This window comes from Nycticebus coucang, chromosome 5, assembly GCF_027406575.1.
Source record: "Nycticebus coucang isolate mNycCou1 chromosome 5, mNycCou1.pri, whole genome shotgun sequence".
Taxonomy (NCBI): domain Eukaryota; kingdom Metazoa; phylum Chordata; class Mammalia; order Primates; family Lorisidae; genus Nycticebus; species Nycticebus coucang.
This window is the reverse complement of record NC_069784.1, coordinates 95,653,058-95,674,109: the sequence shown is the minus strand read 5'-3', so window position 1 is coordinate 95,674,109 and position 21,052 is coordinate 95,653,058. Positions and strand designations below refer to the sequence as shown.

General features: G+C 33.3%; 2 protein-coding genes across 3 annotated transcripts in view; one reads left to right on the top strand and one right to left on the bottom strand.

Moving 5' to 3' along the window:
- The window catches only part of CEP85L (centrosomal protein 85 like), a 195,312-nt gene that overhangs the window by 79,701 nt on the left and 94,559 nt on the right, over positions 1-21,052 (top strand). The gene's annotated exons all lie outside the window — the stretch shown is intronic.
- Positions 1,898-16,687, bottom strand: PLN (phospholamban). Its single transcript, XM_053592059.1, has 2 exons — positions 16,558-16,687; positions 1,898-6,054 (listed from the first exon to the last, which is right to left on the bottom strand). Exon 2 carries the CDS (start codon positions 5,955-5,957, stop codon positions 5,799-5,801), a length of 159 nt encoding a protein of 52 aa, XP_053448034.1. The 5' UTR covers positions 5,958-6,054; positions 16,558-16,687; the 3' UTR covers positions 1,898-5,798.

Here is a 21,052-nt window from a genome sequence, read left to right as displayed (position 1 = left end):
TTGAGGTTGCTGTCAGCTGTGACAGCACATCACTCTACATGGGTGACAAAGTGAAACTCTGTCTCAAAAACAAAAAACTAAAAAATTTTTGTTTAAGGAAAGCATTTTATGATGATACCATATATAAAGAAAAATCCTATATAACTCCTGATGGGTCTAGGGCAGTGGTTCTCAACTTGTGGGTCTTGACCCACAGGAACTACATTGAAGGGTTGCAGTATTAGGAAGGTTGAGAACCACTGGTCTAGGGGGAATAATGTGTATGTATGTGAATTTCTTAATCTAGAAATGTTTCTATTCCAAGATAATTTTGTAAAGCTTATTTGAATGAGAAAACCAATTTTTCTGACACAAATCCTGTCATTTTTACTCTAAGAATTTGATAATAAATTAATTTCATAAAAAATTATAGCATTTCCCTATAGGAAGAAGTCTTAAATTACTGTTCATTACTACTATTAATGAAGATATAATAAAGACTAAAGGAATATAATCTATGAAAGGATAAGGAAATTACTTACCCAGCAACCTCACAAATCTGAGTCTCAAAACATACACCCAACAAATGTGCTATATTCATAGGAGAAATCCTTAACATATCCCTGTGCCTTCTTTATTTACTTTGGATGCAGTTCTTATAATCTTGATTATGTATTTTTAGACCACACAGCCAAAACAGATGATCATTGTGGTTGGATTACAGATTTATTTGTGATTTATCAACTCAAGTGATTGAAAGATAGGGAACCCAATTTTTCAAATGCTCATATTTTACTTTCCAAATGCCCGTGATTTAGAGGGTTACAGGGATCAAGATGTTTCTTTAGGTAGCATCTTTATGTAGAATTAGAGCTGTCCAGGGGGCTAAGTATACAATTTCAAGGTGAAGCACATGTGTGAGAGAGAGAAAGATGACTAAAAAAATTGGTCAAATTTAAGGGAATAAGTATTAATTCCCTCCTTTCATTTTGCTTTGATGGACCTTTGCTTTTAACAGATTTTTCCTCACCTTAAAGCACAACAGAGTGGATTGGGGTGCATGGAAATACATTGTAGAGGAAGTTTTATTTTTAAATCTTCCTAGTGCATGGTAAAAGGAGAAGGCTAGTAACAGACAAAATTTGTGTGTATCCTGGAAAGCCTTACTTATTGCTTACCATATTTGGAATGGTCTCTTTATACTTTTAAATTTTGACAAAACCAGCTGCAGAAAACTAGGCACTTCAGTTGTAATCATTAAATGACTGCTTCCCTTCCAATTTCCTTCTTGGACTAGCACAGGAAAAGATTCTTAAATTCCTTCTCCTTGGAGCCACTAAGTACTCCATTTTAAGTTATTAAAAGTCTTTTTGAAAACTTGACTTCCTGTTAGTCTGATTTGTGTGAATGGAAGAACCTTAATGTGGATCAGCTCATCTGATAAATTGTTATTTTTCACATACAACTGCTGTACTCAAACCGTGAAAGAAAAAAAACTTTTTTACAATTTAAACAAAAGGAATTTGGCTGAATGTCATGATCTAATAACACCATAGATTTATATAGAACTTAGTAGCTTTTAGAATGGTTTATCTCATTTGATCCTTATAACGTCCTTTCCTCTTCCTCCCCAAAGTGAATTTGTAACATGAAAATTTGTTCTACTCAAGACTCACTCTAGACTATTTATATTGAGCCAGCCACATAGTGGCATGTGTGTGTGTGATGTTCGTAGATTTCCATGGTTTCCTGCTGTTCTCATCTGGAGTGCTGGTGCTGTAGTACACTGAAGCACTTTACTTTGTGATTTATGCCCTCAGCTGGTTTAGGATGTAGGATTCCATGTGCAACGTCTACCACTAGTCTTTGGTTCTTTCCTCTATAATCTATGATACCTCCACCCCCATCCCAGTCCCCACCCCACGCCCCCAGCTTTCTGATTAGGACAGAAGAGAAAAACAAAGTATTTTCTTCTCTTTGGGAAGAACACTTCCCTTTCCATGTCTCCCTTGCATTCCCTTTATTGGAGGCATTGGAAAGGAAGGAGGATGCCTACTTCTACACTTAACAACAGTATTCAGTGGAGACCTATAAGCCCACAGTGGATTTTGCAGACAATAGTGAAGTAGTGGTCTTTATTGACAAACTTGTTTATCCTTTTTACTTTTATGTTCCTTAGAATGTTTCTAAACTTTGGGTTACAGTCATTAAAGAATGAAAGATGAAATTTTGTGCTTATTTGAATTATAAAAGTAATCAAGGAATGGCCCCTAATGATTTCAATGTATTTTACTAAATATTTTCCTCTTATATAAATAAGAAATTGACAAAATTGCTTAGAATTAAATGACTTGCTTTTTGCCTAACATGAAGTAAGAATGAAAATTTTACTTCTACCTTGGGCATGTTTTATGTATTATATTACATCTCTGAAAAGAAAGTTTTAATATTTGTATTTTTTCTTATTTTTGTCATCTGTGTTGCCTTTAATTTTTTACTATTTGAGATAACTGTCAAAGATATAGGTACTGACACTCTCCCTTAGATAGAGTATGACATATTCATTAGGTAGTTAAAAAGTATATAAAGCATATGAATGATTTTTATATGCATGTTTAAATAAAATCAGTAATGCGTTTGACTTTTTCCATCTGTCAGCTTTTCTATATGATATTAGCATATAGTTTCTAGACATTTTAAAGTGTGCTGTTACTTAGTGGAAGAATAGATCTTTTTCAAAAATGTATTATATTCCCACTTTGCCATAAAACTCAAAAATAATCAAAGGATAATTTCTGGGCAGTAACAAAATCACTATTTTATATAGGTCTGCCCTCTTGTGTCTGGACTAGGAAATCCTAATTTTATTTTATTTGGGAAAAGTCACCAAAAAACCTACAAAATCAAAGCTATTTATAATTTTTTACTGTCAGTGTCAATCATGAGTATATTATAGAGAAATGTCATTGAGTTTAAGACATTCATTTTAACGTAGATAAAATTCTGATTATTTGTATTAAACAAATACACACTTTTAACCAATTAAAATATAAAAGGCAACATTTAAAAATTGTTTTGTAGTACTCCGTAAACTAAGATTAGAATTCTTTCCATAATAGAAAGTATGTGAACATTTAGTATTTAAAAATCTTAAAATATATTGTTTTTTTTTATCTTATTCCTTGAATATCATGATAAACAGAATAAATAAGTTTCATTTAAAGAATAGGTTTTTGTTCTGTATAATAATCTGAGTTACAGTATTCTGTAATCCTCACAGTATAAGGTTTCAATTTCTATCAAGGACACAGTAAAGAAAAAAAAAAAATCTATGTTTCTGTTTTTCTGTGGAAAAGCCCACAACATCATAGTTGACAGTTTGAAGAGTTGTAATGAACAGTGTATGAAAGGACAGTGTAATGAAAAGACTAGGACTTACGAATTCAAAATTGGCATTTGTTTTTGAGATTTATAGAACTAGAATACTTTTTGCCTTGGTTAATTTACTGAGACCAATGGGGTGAGTGCATCATTTGTTTTTTAAAAACTTTCTGGTTATTAGGGATCTCCAACTTGTAGGTAAAGCTTCACTTAAGAAATTCTGTGCTTCTGTTGTTTAGCTATTTATGAACCAAAGCCCTTCAATCTCCCCATTTCTAGTACCTCTCAGGGATTAAAAATTTAAAATCAATGTCTCCTTCACTTAGTAAATGCTTGTGTTAGAAACTGAGTTCAATGTAGACCATGTTTTATTCTTTTAGTAATCATATTTTAGTAGATATGGTTAATGACACATTCTCTACCAGGGCTGTCCAACCTTTTGTCTTCTCTGCACCACATTAGAAAATGAAGAGTTGTCTTGGGCCATACATTAAATATATAAACACTAGCAAAAGCTACTGAACAATAAAAAAAAGCTCTGTGCATAAATTTTGTGATATCACAGATGAGCAAAAAAGTCCTCACGTGGCTTGTGGACCACAAGTTGGATACCCCTACGTCCTTTAATAATTGTGATATTAGTTACATGTCTCAAACTGAGGTTTAAATTGTTAGATTATGCAGTATAGGTGTAAACTATTTTAGATTTTTAATTTAAACTTGAGTTGACTTAAATTACCAAAATGTAGTGAATTTATTTTCTAGCACTCATTTTTACTTCCATTGTTTTACAAGTTGTTAGAAGATGTTTTAAAATGATGAGAGGGAATTCATCATTCATGTATTCATCAAAAAAGTAATTATAGATTATCATTGTTAGATTTATAATGTTGGAAGAAAAATGGCTGTATCTTATTACAGTTGACCCTTGAACAACAGGTGTGAACTGTTAGGGTTTACTTCTATGTGTATTTCTTTCTTCCTCTGTCCTCCCTGAGTTAGCAAGACCATCCCCTCATCTACCTCCTCCTCAGCTTACACATTGTGAGGACAGTGAGAATGCAGACCTTTATGATGATCCACTTCCACTTAATGAACAGTAAATATACGTCCTTTTCCTTATGATCTTCTTAGTAACATTTTCCTTTCTCTAGTTTACTTTTATTGTAGGAATACAGTGGCTAATACATATAACATCCACAATTTGTGTTAATTGACTGTGTATGTTATTGGTAAGGCTGCTGGTCAACAATTAATTAGTCATTAATTTGGGGGGGAATCAAAATTGTCAATATCCCCAACCCCCATGTTGTTGAAGTGTCAGCTATATAAATAATAAGATAAGTTCATTTTAAAACCTAAGAGATAATATTTGCCGAGAGAATTCACATTTTAATTATTTTTAACACTTAAAATAGCGTATTTTTCTGTCAGTGGAAATCTTTTATTCTTTTCCTTGCCTGCATTGAGTATAAGGTTGGAATAGAAGACAACCTATAAAATTATATGAAGTTTTTTTTAAGATTTCATGGTTCCAAAAATACAGTATGGCAAGTTAGGTACGCTACCTCAGATAATCCAGGGCGGTACGTTAAATGAAGACTACACTATTCTTTTAGTATATTAGTAATTATGGCTGATCATGCTGTCAGATAACGCATTAACCACCAGTTCTCATCTGTTTATCATAATGTCCTAGAGAGAACAGATTTATGGTTTACTTACATGTTTTAGAGTTCTATACTTCTTTGAAAACATTGCCTGAGAGATCTTTTATTTATGCAAGAATATGACCCTTTTTCCTATCTGATTCTCCAAAACTTTTAAAATGTTATTATGATACAGAAAAAGAATACAATTTCTATTTTCGAGTGTAGGTTCTGATACAGAGTTACTACAACGGATTTGTATAGTAATACTAAAGGCAGTGTATAAGGAGTCAGTGTGCTATTTTGAATAGTGACACTTCATTTGAATTATTATTTTGATTCTTGTTGAAGTCTTGAAAAATACTAAATATTGAAGAAGCTTTTACAGAGTGATTATGTTTACCCCAAAGAGTGAAGCTAATGCTTTATATATGACGTGAACTTGTTACCAGTGCAGTTTTGAAACTGAATAAATTCCTACTTCATCTTCAGAAAAGACTTAGGGTAGAAATTTATAAAATCATGTCGAGGAAATAATCAACAGTTATATTTTACATACTTCTAGTCATTTTAAAGTGAATTTTTTGAAAATAAAGCCCTTTTTATGTTTACAAGATCCAGCAGATGAATACATTTGCTAACAATGTGCTTTACTCTTAATCTCGACCTTTTCACAAAGAAACTCTTCTACTGTGGAAGTGTTCTGTCAGGCAGTGTTGTTTCCCCTCTTAGCAGGCTGACCGGCGGAGCTGGGCTGGTCACCGCAGACCTGGAGGCCGAGGCAGAGCCTCAGAGGAGCATCACGATGATGCAGATGAGCAGCAGGCAGATCAAGATGAGGCAGAAGTTGATGAACAAGTTCTGAAAGTTCTGACGGGCTTGTTGAGGCATTTCAATGTTTGAGGCTCTTCTTATAGCAGAGCGAGTGAGGTATTGTACTTTCTCCATGGCACCAGGAAGGCAGGAAGTCTGAAGTTTTAAATGTTCAAAAGGGAGAGAAAAAGCTGGCAGCCAAATGTGAGATAACGGCCTTCCTTTAGGTGGCCTGGAAGGTAAAAATAGTAAATGGATTAGAATTGTGTGTGGAACTTATTGTCTGAACAGGTATTCAGAGAAATTCTGCATTAATTCATCTTCCTCAGCACTACGATGTTTGTCACCTCCAGTGTCTCTGTAGTCTGTGTGTGCACACGTGTGTGTTTCTACGTGTATCTCTCTCCTCTCTGTCCTTTTTACTGGGGCACCGTGACTGTCTGTCTTGTATTTGGGATGTAGTAACTTCAGTCTTTGTCGTCTTCTCCAAAAATGACTAGAAGTATTACAGTTAAGTCATCATTTAAAGTTGTTGGTAGCTTCTTAGAAATTGTGACTAAGGCACAAAACCACGTATAATGAAACCAGTTTTATCCTGGGTCTAGGCTAATTGATATAAATGAGAATTAAGTCCCTAAGGCATAATTTTGGCCATAAAAAGTCACCAAACTTCCAAATAAAGTCCCAAGATACTTATAAATATAGAGAACCTTTGGAAGTTGACCACCCAAGTGACTGAAACTGGTCAACATATGGAGGTGGTCAACATAAGGAAGTAGGCCTGTTGTACTGATGAGGTGCATGTCCAGTCTATGAAAATTAGGTCAACTGAAGGAGGTGGTCAGTGTAGGGAGGTAGTTAACTATGGAGATTCCACTGTATATTTTTTGAGATTGGATCTTGCTCTGCTACAAGTACAGTGGTGGGGCAGTTGTAGTTCACTGTGGCCTCAGACTCCCAGCTTAGGCAGTTGTTCTGCCTCAACTTCCTTAGTAGCTAGGACTGTAGATTGGTACTACCATGCCTGGCTAGTTTTTCACAATTTCTTTTAGATACAAGGTCTTGCTATGTTGCCTGGACTGATCTCAAACTCCTGGCCTCAAGTAATACTCCCTCCTTAGAATCCCAAAGTGCTAGAATTACAACCATGAACCACTGTGCCTGGTCAAATACTTTTAATATTAAACATTAAAATAAATGGGTCTTTTATATACCTTTAAGAAAAATTAATAAAAACAAGATAATTACCCAAGTTTTGGTGACTCAGTGAATGAATGGCAGTCATATGGTGGTCAGTGAAATCAAGGAATAAATGTTTGCAAAGTGAAAATGGTCAAGAGTGCCTCCTACCACCATGTAGGTCAAAAGCAAACAAGAAAGACAGCTGTCTCACTAAGGGCTTTTATGCTGTCTCATTTATTGTTCTGTATTTGATGACTATTGTAGACTTTACTAATTTTTTGACAATTTTTATTCACTTACTAATTTCTCAACCTACTTATTCTGGTCCAGGGTCTCAGACAGCTGGAGCCTTTCCTGGGAGCTCAGGTGCCAGGCAGGAACGACCCCTGGACAGGCTGCTATCCTATTTCAGGGCACACTCACACACACCCCACACTGACCACGCCAGTACACCTAACATGCATATCTTTGTGATGTGGAGGAAACCGGAGCACCCAGAGAAAACCCCTGCAGATGTGGGGAGAACATGGTAACTCCACACAGGCAGCTATAGTGCTGTAATGAAACGATGTTGAAGGAAAGATGTTATTTAAGGACCTGCTGAATTTGGTTTTAGGGTATACTTTATTTTGGGCAAAGTTATTTTTTTTAAATTCAGATTAATATGAGGTTACAAATGATTGGGTTACATTGTTTGTATCTGTTAGGTAAAGTCCCTGTTGTAGTTGTGCCCCTCACCCGGAAGGCGTGCCATGCACCCTTACGTTGTACCTATTGGGTGGGAGCACATCAATCTCCCTGCTTCCCCCCGACTTGGATTTAATTGGTTTTTCTCTTGTGTAGGTGTGTATTTACTCCTCTACTGGCTTCATAGTAGTATTGAGTACATTGGATACTTGCTTTTCCTTTCTTGTGATACTTTACTAACTAGAATGTTCTCCAGCTCCATCCAGATTAATACAAAAGATGTAAAGTCTCCATCTTTTTATGGCTGAGTAGTATTTCATGGTATGGGCAGAGTTCTTCCATGTAGTTTCTTTAAGTTTGTGCTGTCTAGATGTAATGGGTGTAAACATTTAATGTATTAATAGCTCCAGAACCATCTTGTAGAAGAAGAAATGGCTACAATAAATTATTCCCTGATTATAATTTTAGTTCAAAATAAAAAAAGGTAAATGAGAAGTGTTTTACCAAAAACATAAATTTAAATGGTTTGTTCTTCCTTACTATGACTTTATAGCTTCGTAGTATATTATTTTAAATAACATTTAAACAAGGTTTGATGTAAGTGTTGAAGACTGCCATGCTTGGAAGGCATGGTAATGTCTTATCACACTCTCTACCACAGGCAGTGTTCTATTTACAGATGACCTGCACTTACAGTAATGGTTCTCATCTTGCCCTCGTTCAGAGCTTTACACACTACTGCTGCCTGTGGAGGCTAAGCTTAGATAATTAATAAACAAAATAAAATAAAAATATAACATTATGGAAAAATTAGATATAGATTAAAAATAAACTCTATCTTAACTGACCAGAGATAATGGCTATTAACAATTGTGGATATTTCATTTTAAATCGATACACTTCTGTATCAATTTTAAAATAAGAAAAATTAAAAATAGAATAAAACCTCATAATTTAGCTGCCCAGAGAAAATAACTGTTAGCATTTGTTGATATTTGTTAATCAGGATATTGCTACCTTATCCCAACTGCCAAATTTCATCTTCTGTCTAGCGTTTTCTATACCTTAGAAGCCTATCTCAACCTGTCAGCCCATTCCTGAGACAGGAGAGTGCTGAAGAGAGCAGAGGAATGGGAAAGGAGAAGACATGCGTCAGGCATGACCAGTGAGAGCAGTGTTTTTCAACCTTTTTTATCTCACGGCACACTTGAACCTGTAGTTAAACTTCTGTGGCATACTTAAATTATGTAGATTTTTAAAAAAAGAGTAAAAAAAGAATATACTTACCGTGCTTAGAATTTCTTTTGAAAATAATTTAATTAATGATCTTTAAAATTTTTCGTGGCACACCTAAGATCCTGTCACCATGCCCAGTGGGTGAAAATCACTGAGTTAGAGCTTTATGTTTACTTTGACAAAGAAATCATGTGGTCATGGTGTTTAGATTCTGTCGTTTTAGTTCGTTCAATTTAGCTTGATTGTATTTTGAATTATATAATAGACTGATCTGTAATTTGTCTTGAGACTCTGTTTTCTTGCTTAATAATTGGCCTGCAGTAAGTTCACACAGCCAATCAAACCTTATTTTCTTAAAGAATTGGTAGCAACTTACATTTATCTAGTTATATTCTTTATTATCCAAACAGGTGCTAATGGTTACTTATCTGACACTCCTTAACTTAGCAAATGGCACTTAAACTTGATATGTGTATGTGTGTTTATTAAGAGACAATAGTGTCTCACTCTATTGCCCAAGCTGGAGTGCAGTAGCATGACCATAGCTCACTGTAACCTCAAGCTTCTGCTTCCACCTCCCAAAGTGCTGAGATTACAGGCATGAACCGCAGTGCTAGGCTGGTGTATATTTAATTACTTTTATTTTAATTCTTCAGATACAATAATACAGAAATAGTTTTTCTCTTGTTCAAGAACATACATCTTTTCCATTGCTTTTGTATATCCTGTGTATTTGCTTCTAGATCCAGTCAATTTAAACTATTAGAAAATTAGGGGAAGATTTTCTTATTCCTTTATGTATTTGCCTAGTTGCTTCTTATGAAGATATGTAATAGTTAGGAAAGGAATAAGCTGGGGCCTTGGTGTGTGTCACACTTTATGGGGGCAAGACATGATTGCAAGAGGGACTTTACCTAACAATTGCAATCAGTGTAACCTGGCTTATTGTACCCTCAATGAATCCCCAACAATAAAAAGAAAAAGGAATAAGCACTAATGGTAATTTCTATTTGAATTTAGATTTTTGTAGAGGTTTCAGGACTTAAATGATCTTAAAAGGTCTGAATTTTAAACATTTTGCGATAAAACCAGAAAAAGAGAGCTGTCCAGGAGTTCATCACTAAGCATATGTAGGAGTTGTCTTCTGCCCTGATGCTGACGAATGTTACTTCAGTCACACAGGACATGTCACCTTTCCATAAATACTCCATTCCCTTTTTATGATTTTGTCCTTTGCACATGTTGTTCTCTCTCTGCCTGGAATGCCCCCTCCACCCGCCTCCACCTTTCAATTCTCTGCCAGGCAAACTTCAGTTGATCCTGAAGGCTCAGTTTAAATATCCCTGCCAATAAAACCTTTCATTAGTTAATTAGGAAGATAGAATTGGTTATCACCTCTCCTGGATTTTGGTAGGGCTTTGATGTTACTTAATATCAGGATATCTATCAGATGGTGGTATAATTTCAATTCACATGTCTGTCTCCCCAGTTGGATTTCTAGATCATGAGTAAGGAAACCATGCATTCATTTTGTATCCTAGTACTGAGGATATAATTGGTACCATTTGAATAGACCAACAAAGTTGAATAAGGGAGGTTTATGACTAAACATTTTAGAAAATTGTTAATGATCAAAGGTAGTACTGTGGGATGAATAGTACTGAATGACAGTTTGATAGGATTCACCTAAATTCCTGGTCTCCTGATTAATCTGAACTAGGCTTTGTACAAATGCATATTTGGTATTCATGAAATACAAAGAGGCATGCCCTAAAGAAATGAGTTCTGTACTGTTGCAAGTATAATTAATATACTTTAAAGATGATCTCATAATAAATACTGCAACAGCTGTGAAAGGAAAAAGGAGAGTTTGTTCCTGGAAACGAATAGAGTGTAAACATGACGACCAAAGATAGTGTCTTGTTTCTTGTCAAATGTAGACATATAATCCTAAAGTGATTTGTTATTGCTTTATGGCTTTATGCTAAAATAGAAAACAAATCTGGTTTACATGCTGAAATGTTAGCAGTATGCATTTAATACATTGAGCTTGGTTTATTTTACAGTGGTATAATCTGCTACGTGGTGAGTCCTAATTTTGAACTTCCAAGCTTCTTACTATCATAATTATTAAGCTACATTTCATGCATAGAAGATAGGACTGACTGTCACATGCTGAGAGTTGAAAAGCTCTGTATGGCCGTCTGTGAGCCGCCTTTACTCCGTTGTAATTGACTGCATGGTTGTCAGGTGTTCACCACCCTTTTCTCTGCACTGACAACCACTCTATGAATTTACAAGTCTTTTTTTCTTTAAATTTCTTATAGTGAAGCTGTTTAATAGAGTAAATTTAATGGAGAACACATAAAAGGTTTAATTTTATTTAATTTTCATGTTATCTGATCTTTTAAGGGCTTTTTTTTTTTGAGGGTAGAGTGGAATGTCACTCTGTTGCCTGGGGTAGAGCACAGTGCAGTGCCGGCATAGTTGACAGCAACTTCACACTCAAGGCCTCAGGCTCTCGAGTAGCTGGGACTATAGGTGTGTGCCACCACACCCAGCTAATTTGTCTATTTTTTGTAGAGACAAAGTCTCCCTGTATGACTCTGGCCAGTTTTGGGACTCCTATCCTGAAGTGACTGTCTCATCTTGGCCTCCCAAAGTGCTACAATTCCAGGCAGGAACTACTGCATCCAGCCTAGTGTTCTTTCAGTCCAGTCAGAAATATATTGTGTTGGGATGTTCTGAACTTGCACCTGGCCTAAATAGCCATGGGGGCTGAAGTTAACTTCTCTTCTTTGCCTTATTATGAGGATGACAATATGTGTAAATTGGTTGTTTTGGCACAGGAGGAATATACATTTACAGATGAATTTAAAAATCAAATAAGAATACTGAAAATCAGAATCAAAATATTGAAAATGTGAAAGTTGCTTGATAGGTATTTGGTTGAGGAAATGCAGATTCCTGTTTCTTGAGTTGCAGATAAGAAGCAGAAAAATACACACAAAGTGTCTTGTTTGTCTGTGGAATACATGATTACTCTATTTTTTAGATGGATGAAAAGAATAAAGAGTAAAGAATCCCTTACTATTCTTTTTGAAATTTATAAAGCCTTTGTTGTCCTCTTTTCCTCAAAAAAAGTGACATTGGAAATTAAAAAAAAAAAATCCACTTCAAAATTGTTATCCTGTTTTTTGGTGGAAGAAGGAAAGAGAAATACTGTAGTCAATTTTAAAACATCATGTACCATGGTAGGCAACGTGTTGGGTTGAAAGTACTGTAAATCAGCTCCTTCAGAAGCCCTGACTTTGTCTGCATTGAGTCCTATTTCAGCAACGTGTTAACCAGGTGCATTCTTATTCAAAGAAACCCTAAAAGACTTTAGAACTTTCCGTGGCCTGTTTTTTGACTTGCTGGACAATTGATAGCTTAATGATATTGTATATCCTGAACACCAATCCCTACTTATAATTTAAGTACTCTTAGTACTTTGAAAAACTTATCAAACTTCAGATTTTGGGGGTATTCCTTCTGCTGAAATCATAAATTCTTGAAATTCATTACCAGTATTTGTGGAATTTAGAATTTTGCTTCCCTCCTTTTATTTTTGTTTATAATTTTTTTTCGGTGAACATAGGAATATTTTGCTAGTAAATTCAAGTGATAAACATTGAAGACTACAGTCTGACAGTGTGACAGAAGATTAGGATTCTCTATAAATTCAGTTTGAATAAACAGGACTTTTACTTTTTCCCCAAAACTTGCCATTACCACAGATAAACCTGAAGTGATTATGTATGTACCTATTATCAATTAGGACAGTTCATTATTAGATTTATGGTTAATCTGTTGGGTTACAAAAGTTCACTCTGATAGAATCATTTCCTTTTGAGATTGCCTAATACTAAACTTGGAAGTTCTATTTGGAGTTACTTTCTGGCAGCAACATTCCAGAGCTTTGTTGATCCAGACTGGCTGTTTGAAAGCATCTTCACGTTGCTTCTGCCTGGTTATGGAAAGAATTGTATACACATAAAAATCAATGTATTCTCACTTCTAAATTGACCCCATAATGAAATGTCTCCTTTGCTTTAAAGTTCAGAATTCATTAAACAATGTCATAGACTATTTCTCTGAAGTCAGATTGAAAATTGCTGTTGCTATTTTGTCTGTAAGGTTTGTTTTCATTAGTTTGGTATATTAAAACATCGAAACAATGTTTTAAAATTTATTTGCAATTAAAATACTCTTTTAACCCTGTAGGAATTGGGAATGCAGATTCTTTTTTTTTTTAAGATATGGAGCACACTTAAAAGGGGAGGGAGTATTGGTAAAGTCTTAAGGAAATATTAGTGTTATTAATAAGCATATCCCCATTAATGTCAATGAATTGGTCATTTTTTTGTTCGTTTGAAAGCCCTAAAGATGGAGTACCTTTTAAAAAACACTAGATGTCCTCAGTTGACTATGAGTATACTGAGGTGGAGTTAATATATCCAGACTTCATTTTCATGTGCAAATAGCTAATACATGCTTCAAAATTAGGTAGGGTGAGAACATTGGTGCACTGTTTCTGGAAATGTACAAAGAGACTGCATCTTATCTGATTTATGCCACTGTAATTTAGAAGGATTATTTCCTTGATTTCCACCTTCAAATTTACTCCTTTGTCAGTGTGATCAACACTGTGCTAATTCATAGGTTGTGGAAGTCAGTGGTTTTCATAGCATGAGTAATGCTTAGCAAGATTCCTCTATTCAAGGGCCTCAAAACAAGTGGGGTTGGATATTTAAATAGTAGAAAAGGGAGGTTAGAAATGAAATTGAAGAAGTCTAAAGATTTACTTGGAACTGGAATAAAGTACTAAAGTGTGGTTTTTGTGAAAAGTTCTGAGGAGATATTAACCTGGATTTTATGTGACAGGCTAAATGGAGAGAAGACATGAGTATTTTAATGGTGAAACAAATAAAAGGAAACTTTACTGCTAATGATATTTTATAAAGTCTGCATGATTACTTTTAGTTTTGCCTTTTGAGACGATATTGCTTAATAAGGATATCTATAACTTTCTTAAATTCTTGGTATTGGAAGTGATCAGTAGAATATCATTTAGGCTATTAAGGATATAGTGCCTGATGCATAAATTAACTTCAAGTGAAATGACATGGTTTTAAATTAAAATAGATGTTTAAATCCTCTAAATTCACATTTTGGATTACCACGTAAAGTATTTGCAAACTTTTAATTTATTTTGTTTTGCCAATGTCCTGATTTATTTTTAAGCCATGTTGATCAGTGTACAAGATGTTCATGTAGTGTTCAGGAGTCATAAAACCTAGATTGTTGTCAAGGTTTTCCTATTTTCAAGGTCTGTGACCTTGGGCAGTTTACTTTTTTGCATCTGTTTCCTAAATTGTGAAATAGAGATATACTATCAAACATACAGAGAATTCAGAGAATCACAGGAAATATTTGTATATACCAGTACATTTAGAAAACTGTTCTTCAAGAATAAAGAATTAAGTTTTTGTTTATTCTTCTCATTTCTAGGATTGGAATTAAATACACTATCTACTTTAGAGATACAATTTATAATTTAAATTTAACTTTTTCATTAAAATATTAATGCATCACATAATTTAGTACATTATATCATACATTTTAAAGACATTAAAACTTTATTCTTTTCTGGAACTATTTTATTTATGCAAATGTTCTCCTATCTTTAAGTAACTAGTGAGATTAAGAAGCAGTATGTACTGATATAGACCAGATGCAATTATTTTCCTTATGTCTACTAAAGTATTCTTAAAATAGTTTTGACGCTGAGTATCAGGAAGTGAGGTGACGCCTCTTGGTAAAAAGCAAGTACTTTTGTCCTTTCACATGTAGTGTTTCATTATTTAAACATCTTTAATATTTTTTCCATTTGACTTCATCTAACACGTTTTTTTTTAGCACTTAGTTTTATACCATATCTTTAAAAAGAAAGCCAATATTGAAATATCTTTTTAAGAGAGAAATAAACTAGATGGGACACAATGTCTGGCACTATGGCATTTTTTTGAAATTTGAACACTAGTCTCTGTAACTATGTAATTTCTTTTAACCTGGACATACTAGTTAGCTAAGGGTAACTTTAGTGGCAGAATTTCTGCTCTTTCTCAAAGTTGTGTACTTTTTGGAGCAATATACGATGTGGTGAAAGTCAGATACAAGAAAGAACTCATGAACTCTCCATTTGAAGTGTGAGAATGTGATTGGATACTATTTGAATAAAAATGCAGAAGTGTGCATATAAAACACCTATACTGAATGACTTTTGTGTCATATCAAAAGGAAAAATTATTTTGTGAATATAAAGACATTGAGAGTCAATTAGGGTGCCTTAGTGGCAGATACAAATTATAAATGTTTTTACATGTCTTAAGGAAAGCTACTTATGGAATTACAAAGTTCTTATTTATAGTGAGCAGTAGAGTTAACATTTGTCATAGCAATTGAGAATGTTAGAGATAAATTTTAGTATATGTATAAATAAAATTAAAACAAGCAAATAAAATGTATGTAATTTTTTCGATACCTTGACAGAGATTTAAGACTAAAGAAACATTTCATTTATTAAATTGAGGATCGTAACATAAAATGTATAGTAGAATTTGCATAGAAGACAGAAAATTTATGCCCACATCTCTATTCCTGGATATTTTTTCCCCCTTTCTTTCTTTTTTCTTTTTTTTATTCTAAGTTTGGGAGAGGAAACTGAGTACATTGGATAATAACTTGCCAAGGTATATTCATTAATAGGCAGAATAAACATTCATTTTATTGAATTTGCTTAAATGAGATATTTGGAAATGTTTCTGTGCCTAAGTAACTTTTTTTTTAAAAAAGTGTCAGATTATTACTCTGTAGTGTTAGATTTTTATGTGTTTGTGACAAGTGTTTTAAAATTTCCATTTTTCTTTATAATCCTGAATTTAATATAAGCAACTCAATTTATTAAAAGTGTGGAATTTTTAGAAATGTTAAAAGTTGACTAGATTTTATTAAGAGGAAGAATCCTCAAGAGCATTTTAAAAGTACCTTGTATTATATATTCTTAAATTCTGTTTTGTTAATATCCACCATAAAGAGTCAGTGATAATAATGCAATAGGTATGCTGATAATGTACACAATGTTGTCACATGGCTATTCATATTATTCCATATGTAAATAACCCCTCCTGCACTCTTTCTTAACAGAGTAATAAATAACAAAATTTTCAGTCTTTTGCACAGAGAAATTAAACGTCCACTACCACCAAATATGGTAACATAATTGAATGATTTTTTTAATAGGCAGAAATTCACATTTGAAAGGCAAAATAAAAGTGAAAAATAAAATGAAAAACCAGTAACCAGGATGAAAGATGAATGTGACCTTTTGCATTTCAGTGTTAGAAGCCTCATTCTTACAGTCGTTAGATGGATAAGCATTTATGCAGAAATTAAGCATTTTGTCATATCAGACATTTCACTAACTTTGAACTGAAATTTACAAAATATATTTAACTCTTTAAAAAGTTTCATAAGTTTGAATTATATAAAATAATAGTTACCAAAATCAGTGAAATGTGTTTCTTACCTTGGCAGCTGTGATCATCACAATATAAAGTATCTGTTGTATGCAGTCTAGGCGTTTAACTGGGAAGTTTTCTGGCTCTTGTTACCAGGTTTATGGGAACAGTTGCAGTAGATGGAGGAGAAAAAGTGTTTTAGGGAGGTCTTATGATGTCACACAGGAATTCTGATGTTACGATTGGCTAGCCATAGTCTTAGTCTGATCACAACCAAACTTCATAACTTCATTTATCTTACTTTAGATATGGAAAGGTCATTAACACTTTGTGTTTCATTTTTTTTTTATAATTTTAAAAAGTATATGGTAAATAAGGGGAAAAAATAAGTAAATTTGGGGTGGTATAAAGCTTTCATCAAAGATCCATGTATCTTCAGGCTTAGAAATAATTGTATATTATTGTGACAATTTTGAAGAGCTAAAATAATTATAATTGGAATTTCAATCAAAATAATAATACCAGTTAAGGGAAACTGCTTTCTTTGAGTGTTGCTACTATTCCTTTAATACTGCAGCTTCTTAATGGTAGTTTCTAGCAAGACAGAAATCAAACATTTCACAGAATCAAATTTTAGATTTTTTATCTTATATTGTTTGTGCCTCATGTATATATTTGTGTATGGGGGGGGGGGAGTGTGTCTGAGAAAACCAGGCTAATAACTGCTATTGGTTTTTAAAAAACAGCTTTATTTTAAGTAAGAATTAATAAATGTATTTAATTTATTTGTTTTCTTCAATTATCAGTGATTCAAATAACAATGCATTTGTCCATAGTAATTCCTGTATTTAAACTTACATCACCCTCAGAAAAATGGCAATATAATATACAAATTTAAGTATTTAAGATGTGAAAGCTACATTAAATTATAATGAAATCTTACTAAATTTTTAATAAGCTGACTCAGTATGAAGGGCAACTTTCTAGCAAAAAAGAAATAATTGTAGATAATAATTACAGATTCCTAATCAGTTGCATCTTAGTTAATGAGGCTTATATCAACTTATTGATATGAGTTCCCCTTTGTTGAAATTTAAATTGTATAGTGTTTCTAAAGGGATATACTTTATTAAATCTAGGAGATGCTTTTCTGGAAATTATTATATAAAAGAAATTTTAGTAAGTGGATGAGATTTTGAATTTCCTGGAACAATTTATTGAAAAGCCAGACATCGTTCTCTTGTTTCCTGTTTGTCTAATTTGTTTTATATGTTAGATTTATGTAGATCACTACACCTCCAAATAATTCCATTTCTTTAATTGTGGAGGAGCTATTTTTTTTAATGCTTACATTAGAGTGAACTTGGCCCGGTTCACTTTCTAATGGGTAATGAAAATGTGTAGCAGCAGCTGTTTATGTGTCCTTAAATGGAGATGATCTTGGCTTCTTCCAAAGAAAGATAAAATCCTTCTCTCAAGCATATCTTCTGTTATTTAAAGAGTCAGCTAAAACTAATTGAAAAAATAGTATTTCAGCAAAGACCTTCTGTGAACATTGCTAAGGGAAGATTTATAACTTAAAAGTAAACCCGAGTTCAGGACATTGCATGAGTAATGTGTGATATTTAGCTCAGTGCTCTATAACCATTTTTCTTTCAATCCTTACACAATGAGGATCTCTTATTATCAGTTGCCAGTGATAACTGACAATATGAAACTTAGAAATCTAAAGAGTTTACAGTTATCAGTTGAAGAACACAGCTGCTAAATAAAGGACAGACTGAGGGAGGCTCCCGTTCTGGAGCTGTTTGGTTATTATTTATGATACATTGGCCTGTTGTAGGGAAAAATCATAATTTGGACATGCTTTTCATAGAGTAGTATTTATTAACTAATACATTTTAAAGATGGAAATAGATGAATTATTGAATACTTACAGTTTTCAGAATGTCCATGTTAAGTTTGTCTGCCTGTTACATAATCATTTGAAAATGAAGTTTAGGGGATAGATCATTGTTCTGAGAGCTTGTTGTTCTAAGACAATAGAATTAATGATACTTAGTCGGATAATGTAGGGAACTGCTATAGTTTACAGTATGTGGAAGGAAATAAGCCCTAGTTATCTCATATGTTTACAAGTTTATTTAAAAAGCTGGCCTTCCAACTTTTGTTTGCCTTGTTCTAAAATTTACGTAGTAGACCATTTGTTATCCATGCTGTCCCACAAATAGAATTTATGACAGGTTTATGTTACTTCTGTTTGAATTTCTGTATATCCATGTAGTTTTTATGTTAAATATTGGAGAAGTAGAGCCAGTTAACATTTAGCGCTATGTGTTTTCATCTTGAGGTGGCTAGTATGTGGATGTGGAATTTTTATACAAGTTATAAATGTTTTGCATAGTACTTTTGGTACATTGTGGCTTCCCAGGGATGGGTGTTAAAACTGGTTTCGTATCTAAGTACAGGAAACTGCCTGCCTATCAGTTTGTCCTGGTGGGGAATGAAAGAGATAACTGGTTCTAGTCACAGGTGTGGTTATAGGTGTTGTGGGTTTAGAGCACTTACGGAGCTCTGGTACAAACAGGTATTTCCTGGATACCACGTTAAACCTTGTGTTTCTGGCAGAACCCTCAGTCTCAACGTGCTCATCTTTTGACTACAACTATAGACATTGTAGTTTCGAAAAAGTTATAATCCAATTTACTCTGGGATAGGGCAGGAACAGTTCACATTCCATTATTTGTAAAGTTATGGTTTACTTTTTTAGTTACACTCACTTGTATTTTAAATGTTTTAGGCATCCTAAGAAAGATGCAGTAAAATGAATTACTTAGTATCCCACTACTTCATGTATATCAAGCAGAATAGTAAAACAGATAACAACTTATATTTAACATTTTTTTAGGTTTTTGTCTTTTGTGATTTTTTTTTTTTAATACTTGCCTAACATGCATGTGATATGAAAATAGTTAACACAGAAATCTCTTGAAATGACAGGTCTGTTTAATGTCTTAGGAAATTTTCACGAACAGTCTAAACATAGTTAAGAACAGTTATAGAGTTCATGTATGTGGAATAAAACTTTCATATATGGGGAAGAAAAAGCATACATAGGCATGTAGATGCCTCAGAAAGATTCAAACGACTGTGGCATACTTGGAAAATAAAGTAGAAAATTTACCTGTTAGATTTGTACAAGAATAGAGAGCTTCTATTTTCACTCTTTTCCTTTGGGGTAGTAGCTGCTGCTGCTACTAATGATTATTACATATAGAACAACAGAAGTGATGCATTTTAGTTTTAAACTTATTGGTCAAATAGAAAGTTGTTTAATAAGAACATTAGTGAGTTATAATAAAATCAGTAGAGTGTTCCTAAAAAATACCTCAATAAAAGATTGAAAAAATTTTTAGAGATGCTTTGTCAGAAACTTATTTGGAGTCACACTATAGTTTGAATCCATTTTTGATCATGTGACCTTATACAAATACCTTTCCTAAATTTCCTAATCTATGGTGTGGTATTGTGAGGGCTTAATGACACGACTATGTATAATGATTTTCAGGGATACGGCAACACAATGTCCCTTTGGTGTCAGTACTTATTTTCTCTTTTCCCTGATGGATTCTTAACCTGCCATCTATAAGTAGAGGTCAAGGGTCTTTGAACTTTGATAGGAAAACAATTACATCCTTATTTTTACTAAGATCTAAATGAAATTTAGTATTTCTTTAGTTTTGACTGAATTTGGGATTTATTTCTTTGCTTTGTTTTTTATATAGTTTTGTGACTTTTTTTTTAATAAAGACAATATTTTATTCCTTATAATTTACAACAATTTCAGGGCAAACCACCTACATGAGCATTATCTATACAAAATAATCAGAAAATGTCTTTTATATCCTGTATCACAAAAATAAGACTAATATGAAAGACTTGATCCTATTTCAGTAATGCTACTATACATTTCTATCACAGGGAATAATGAATGAATGGGTAGTAAGAAAGAAAAATATTCTTTATACATAAAAGTATACTAATTGAAAAAATGTGCAAAACTGTTCACCTTCAAATCCATATTTAACAGTTACTTAGAGAATGAAATTAGCTACATCTGCAACAGCTATGTTTCAAGATTAAAAATGAAACAAAAAAATGAAACACAAAACTAAACAATTCATATAAAATACACAATAAGGGCTAGTACCTCTTCACAGCATGAGAGGAAGATTAGACTTTTCCATACCTGAAACACGTCTGCTTTGTTCTTTAATAAACTGATCTCCATCTGCTCATGTCCTTGGAAACTTTTCAGCAGTATAACCTGCTGTGCTCAACCTCCACATAACTTTATATTTCCCTTTTCATAAAGTTTTGTGACATTTTAAAATGTGTTCCTCAAAACTATTTCTTACTAACTTTATTTAAAGGCTATTATAAGGTATATAATCTTTTACATTGAGTATTTAAACTCCAATTTGTAGAGGCATGGGCAGGGAGCAAAGATTTTCTAGAGGTTTTTTTTTTTTTTTTTTTTTTTGATAAATTAAGGGGTGACTA

Bases quoted from the DNA above. Each gene is read 5' to 3' on its own strand.
- PLN (XM_053592059.1), bottom strand. From the start codon at position 5,957: ATGGAGAAAGTACAATACCTCACTCGCTCTGCTATAAGAAGAGCCTCA.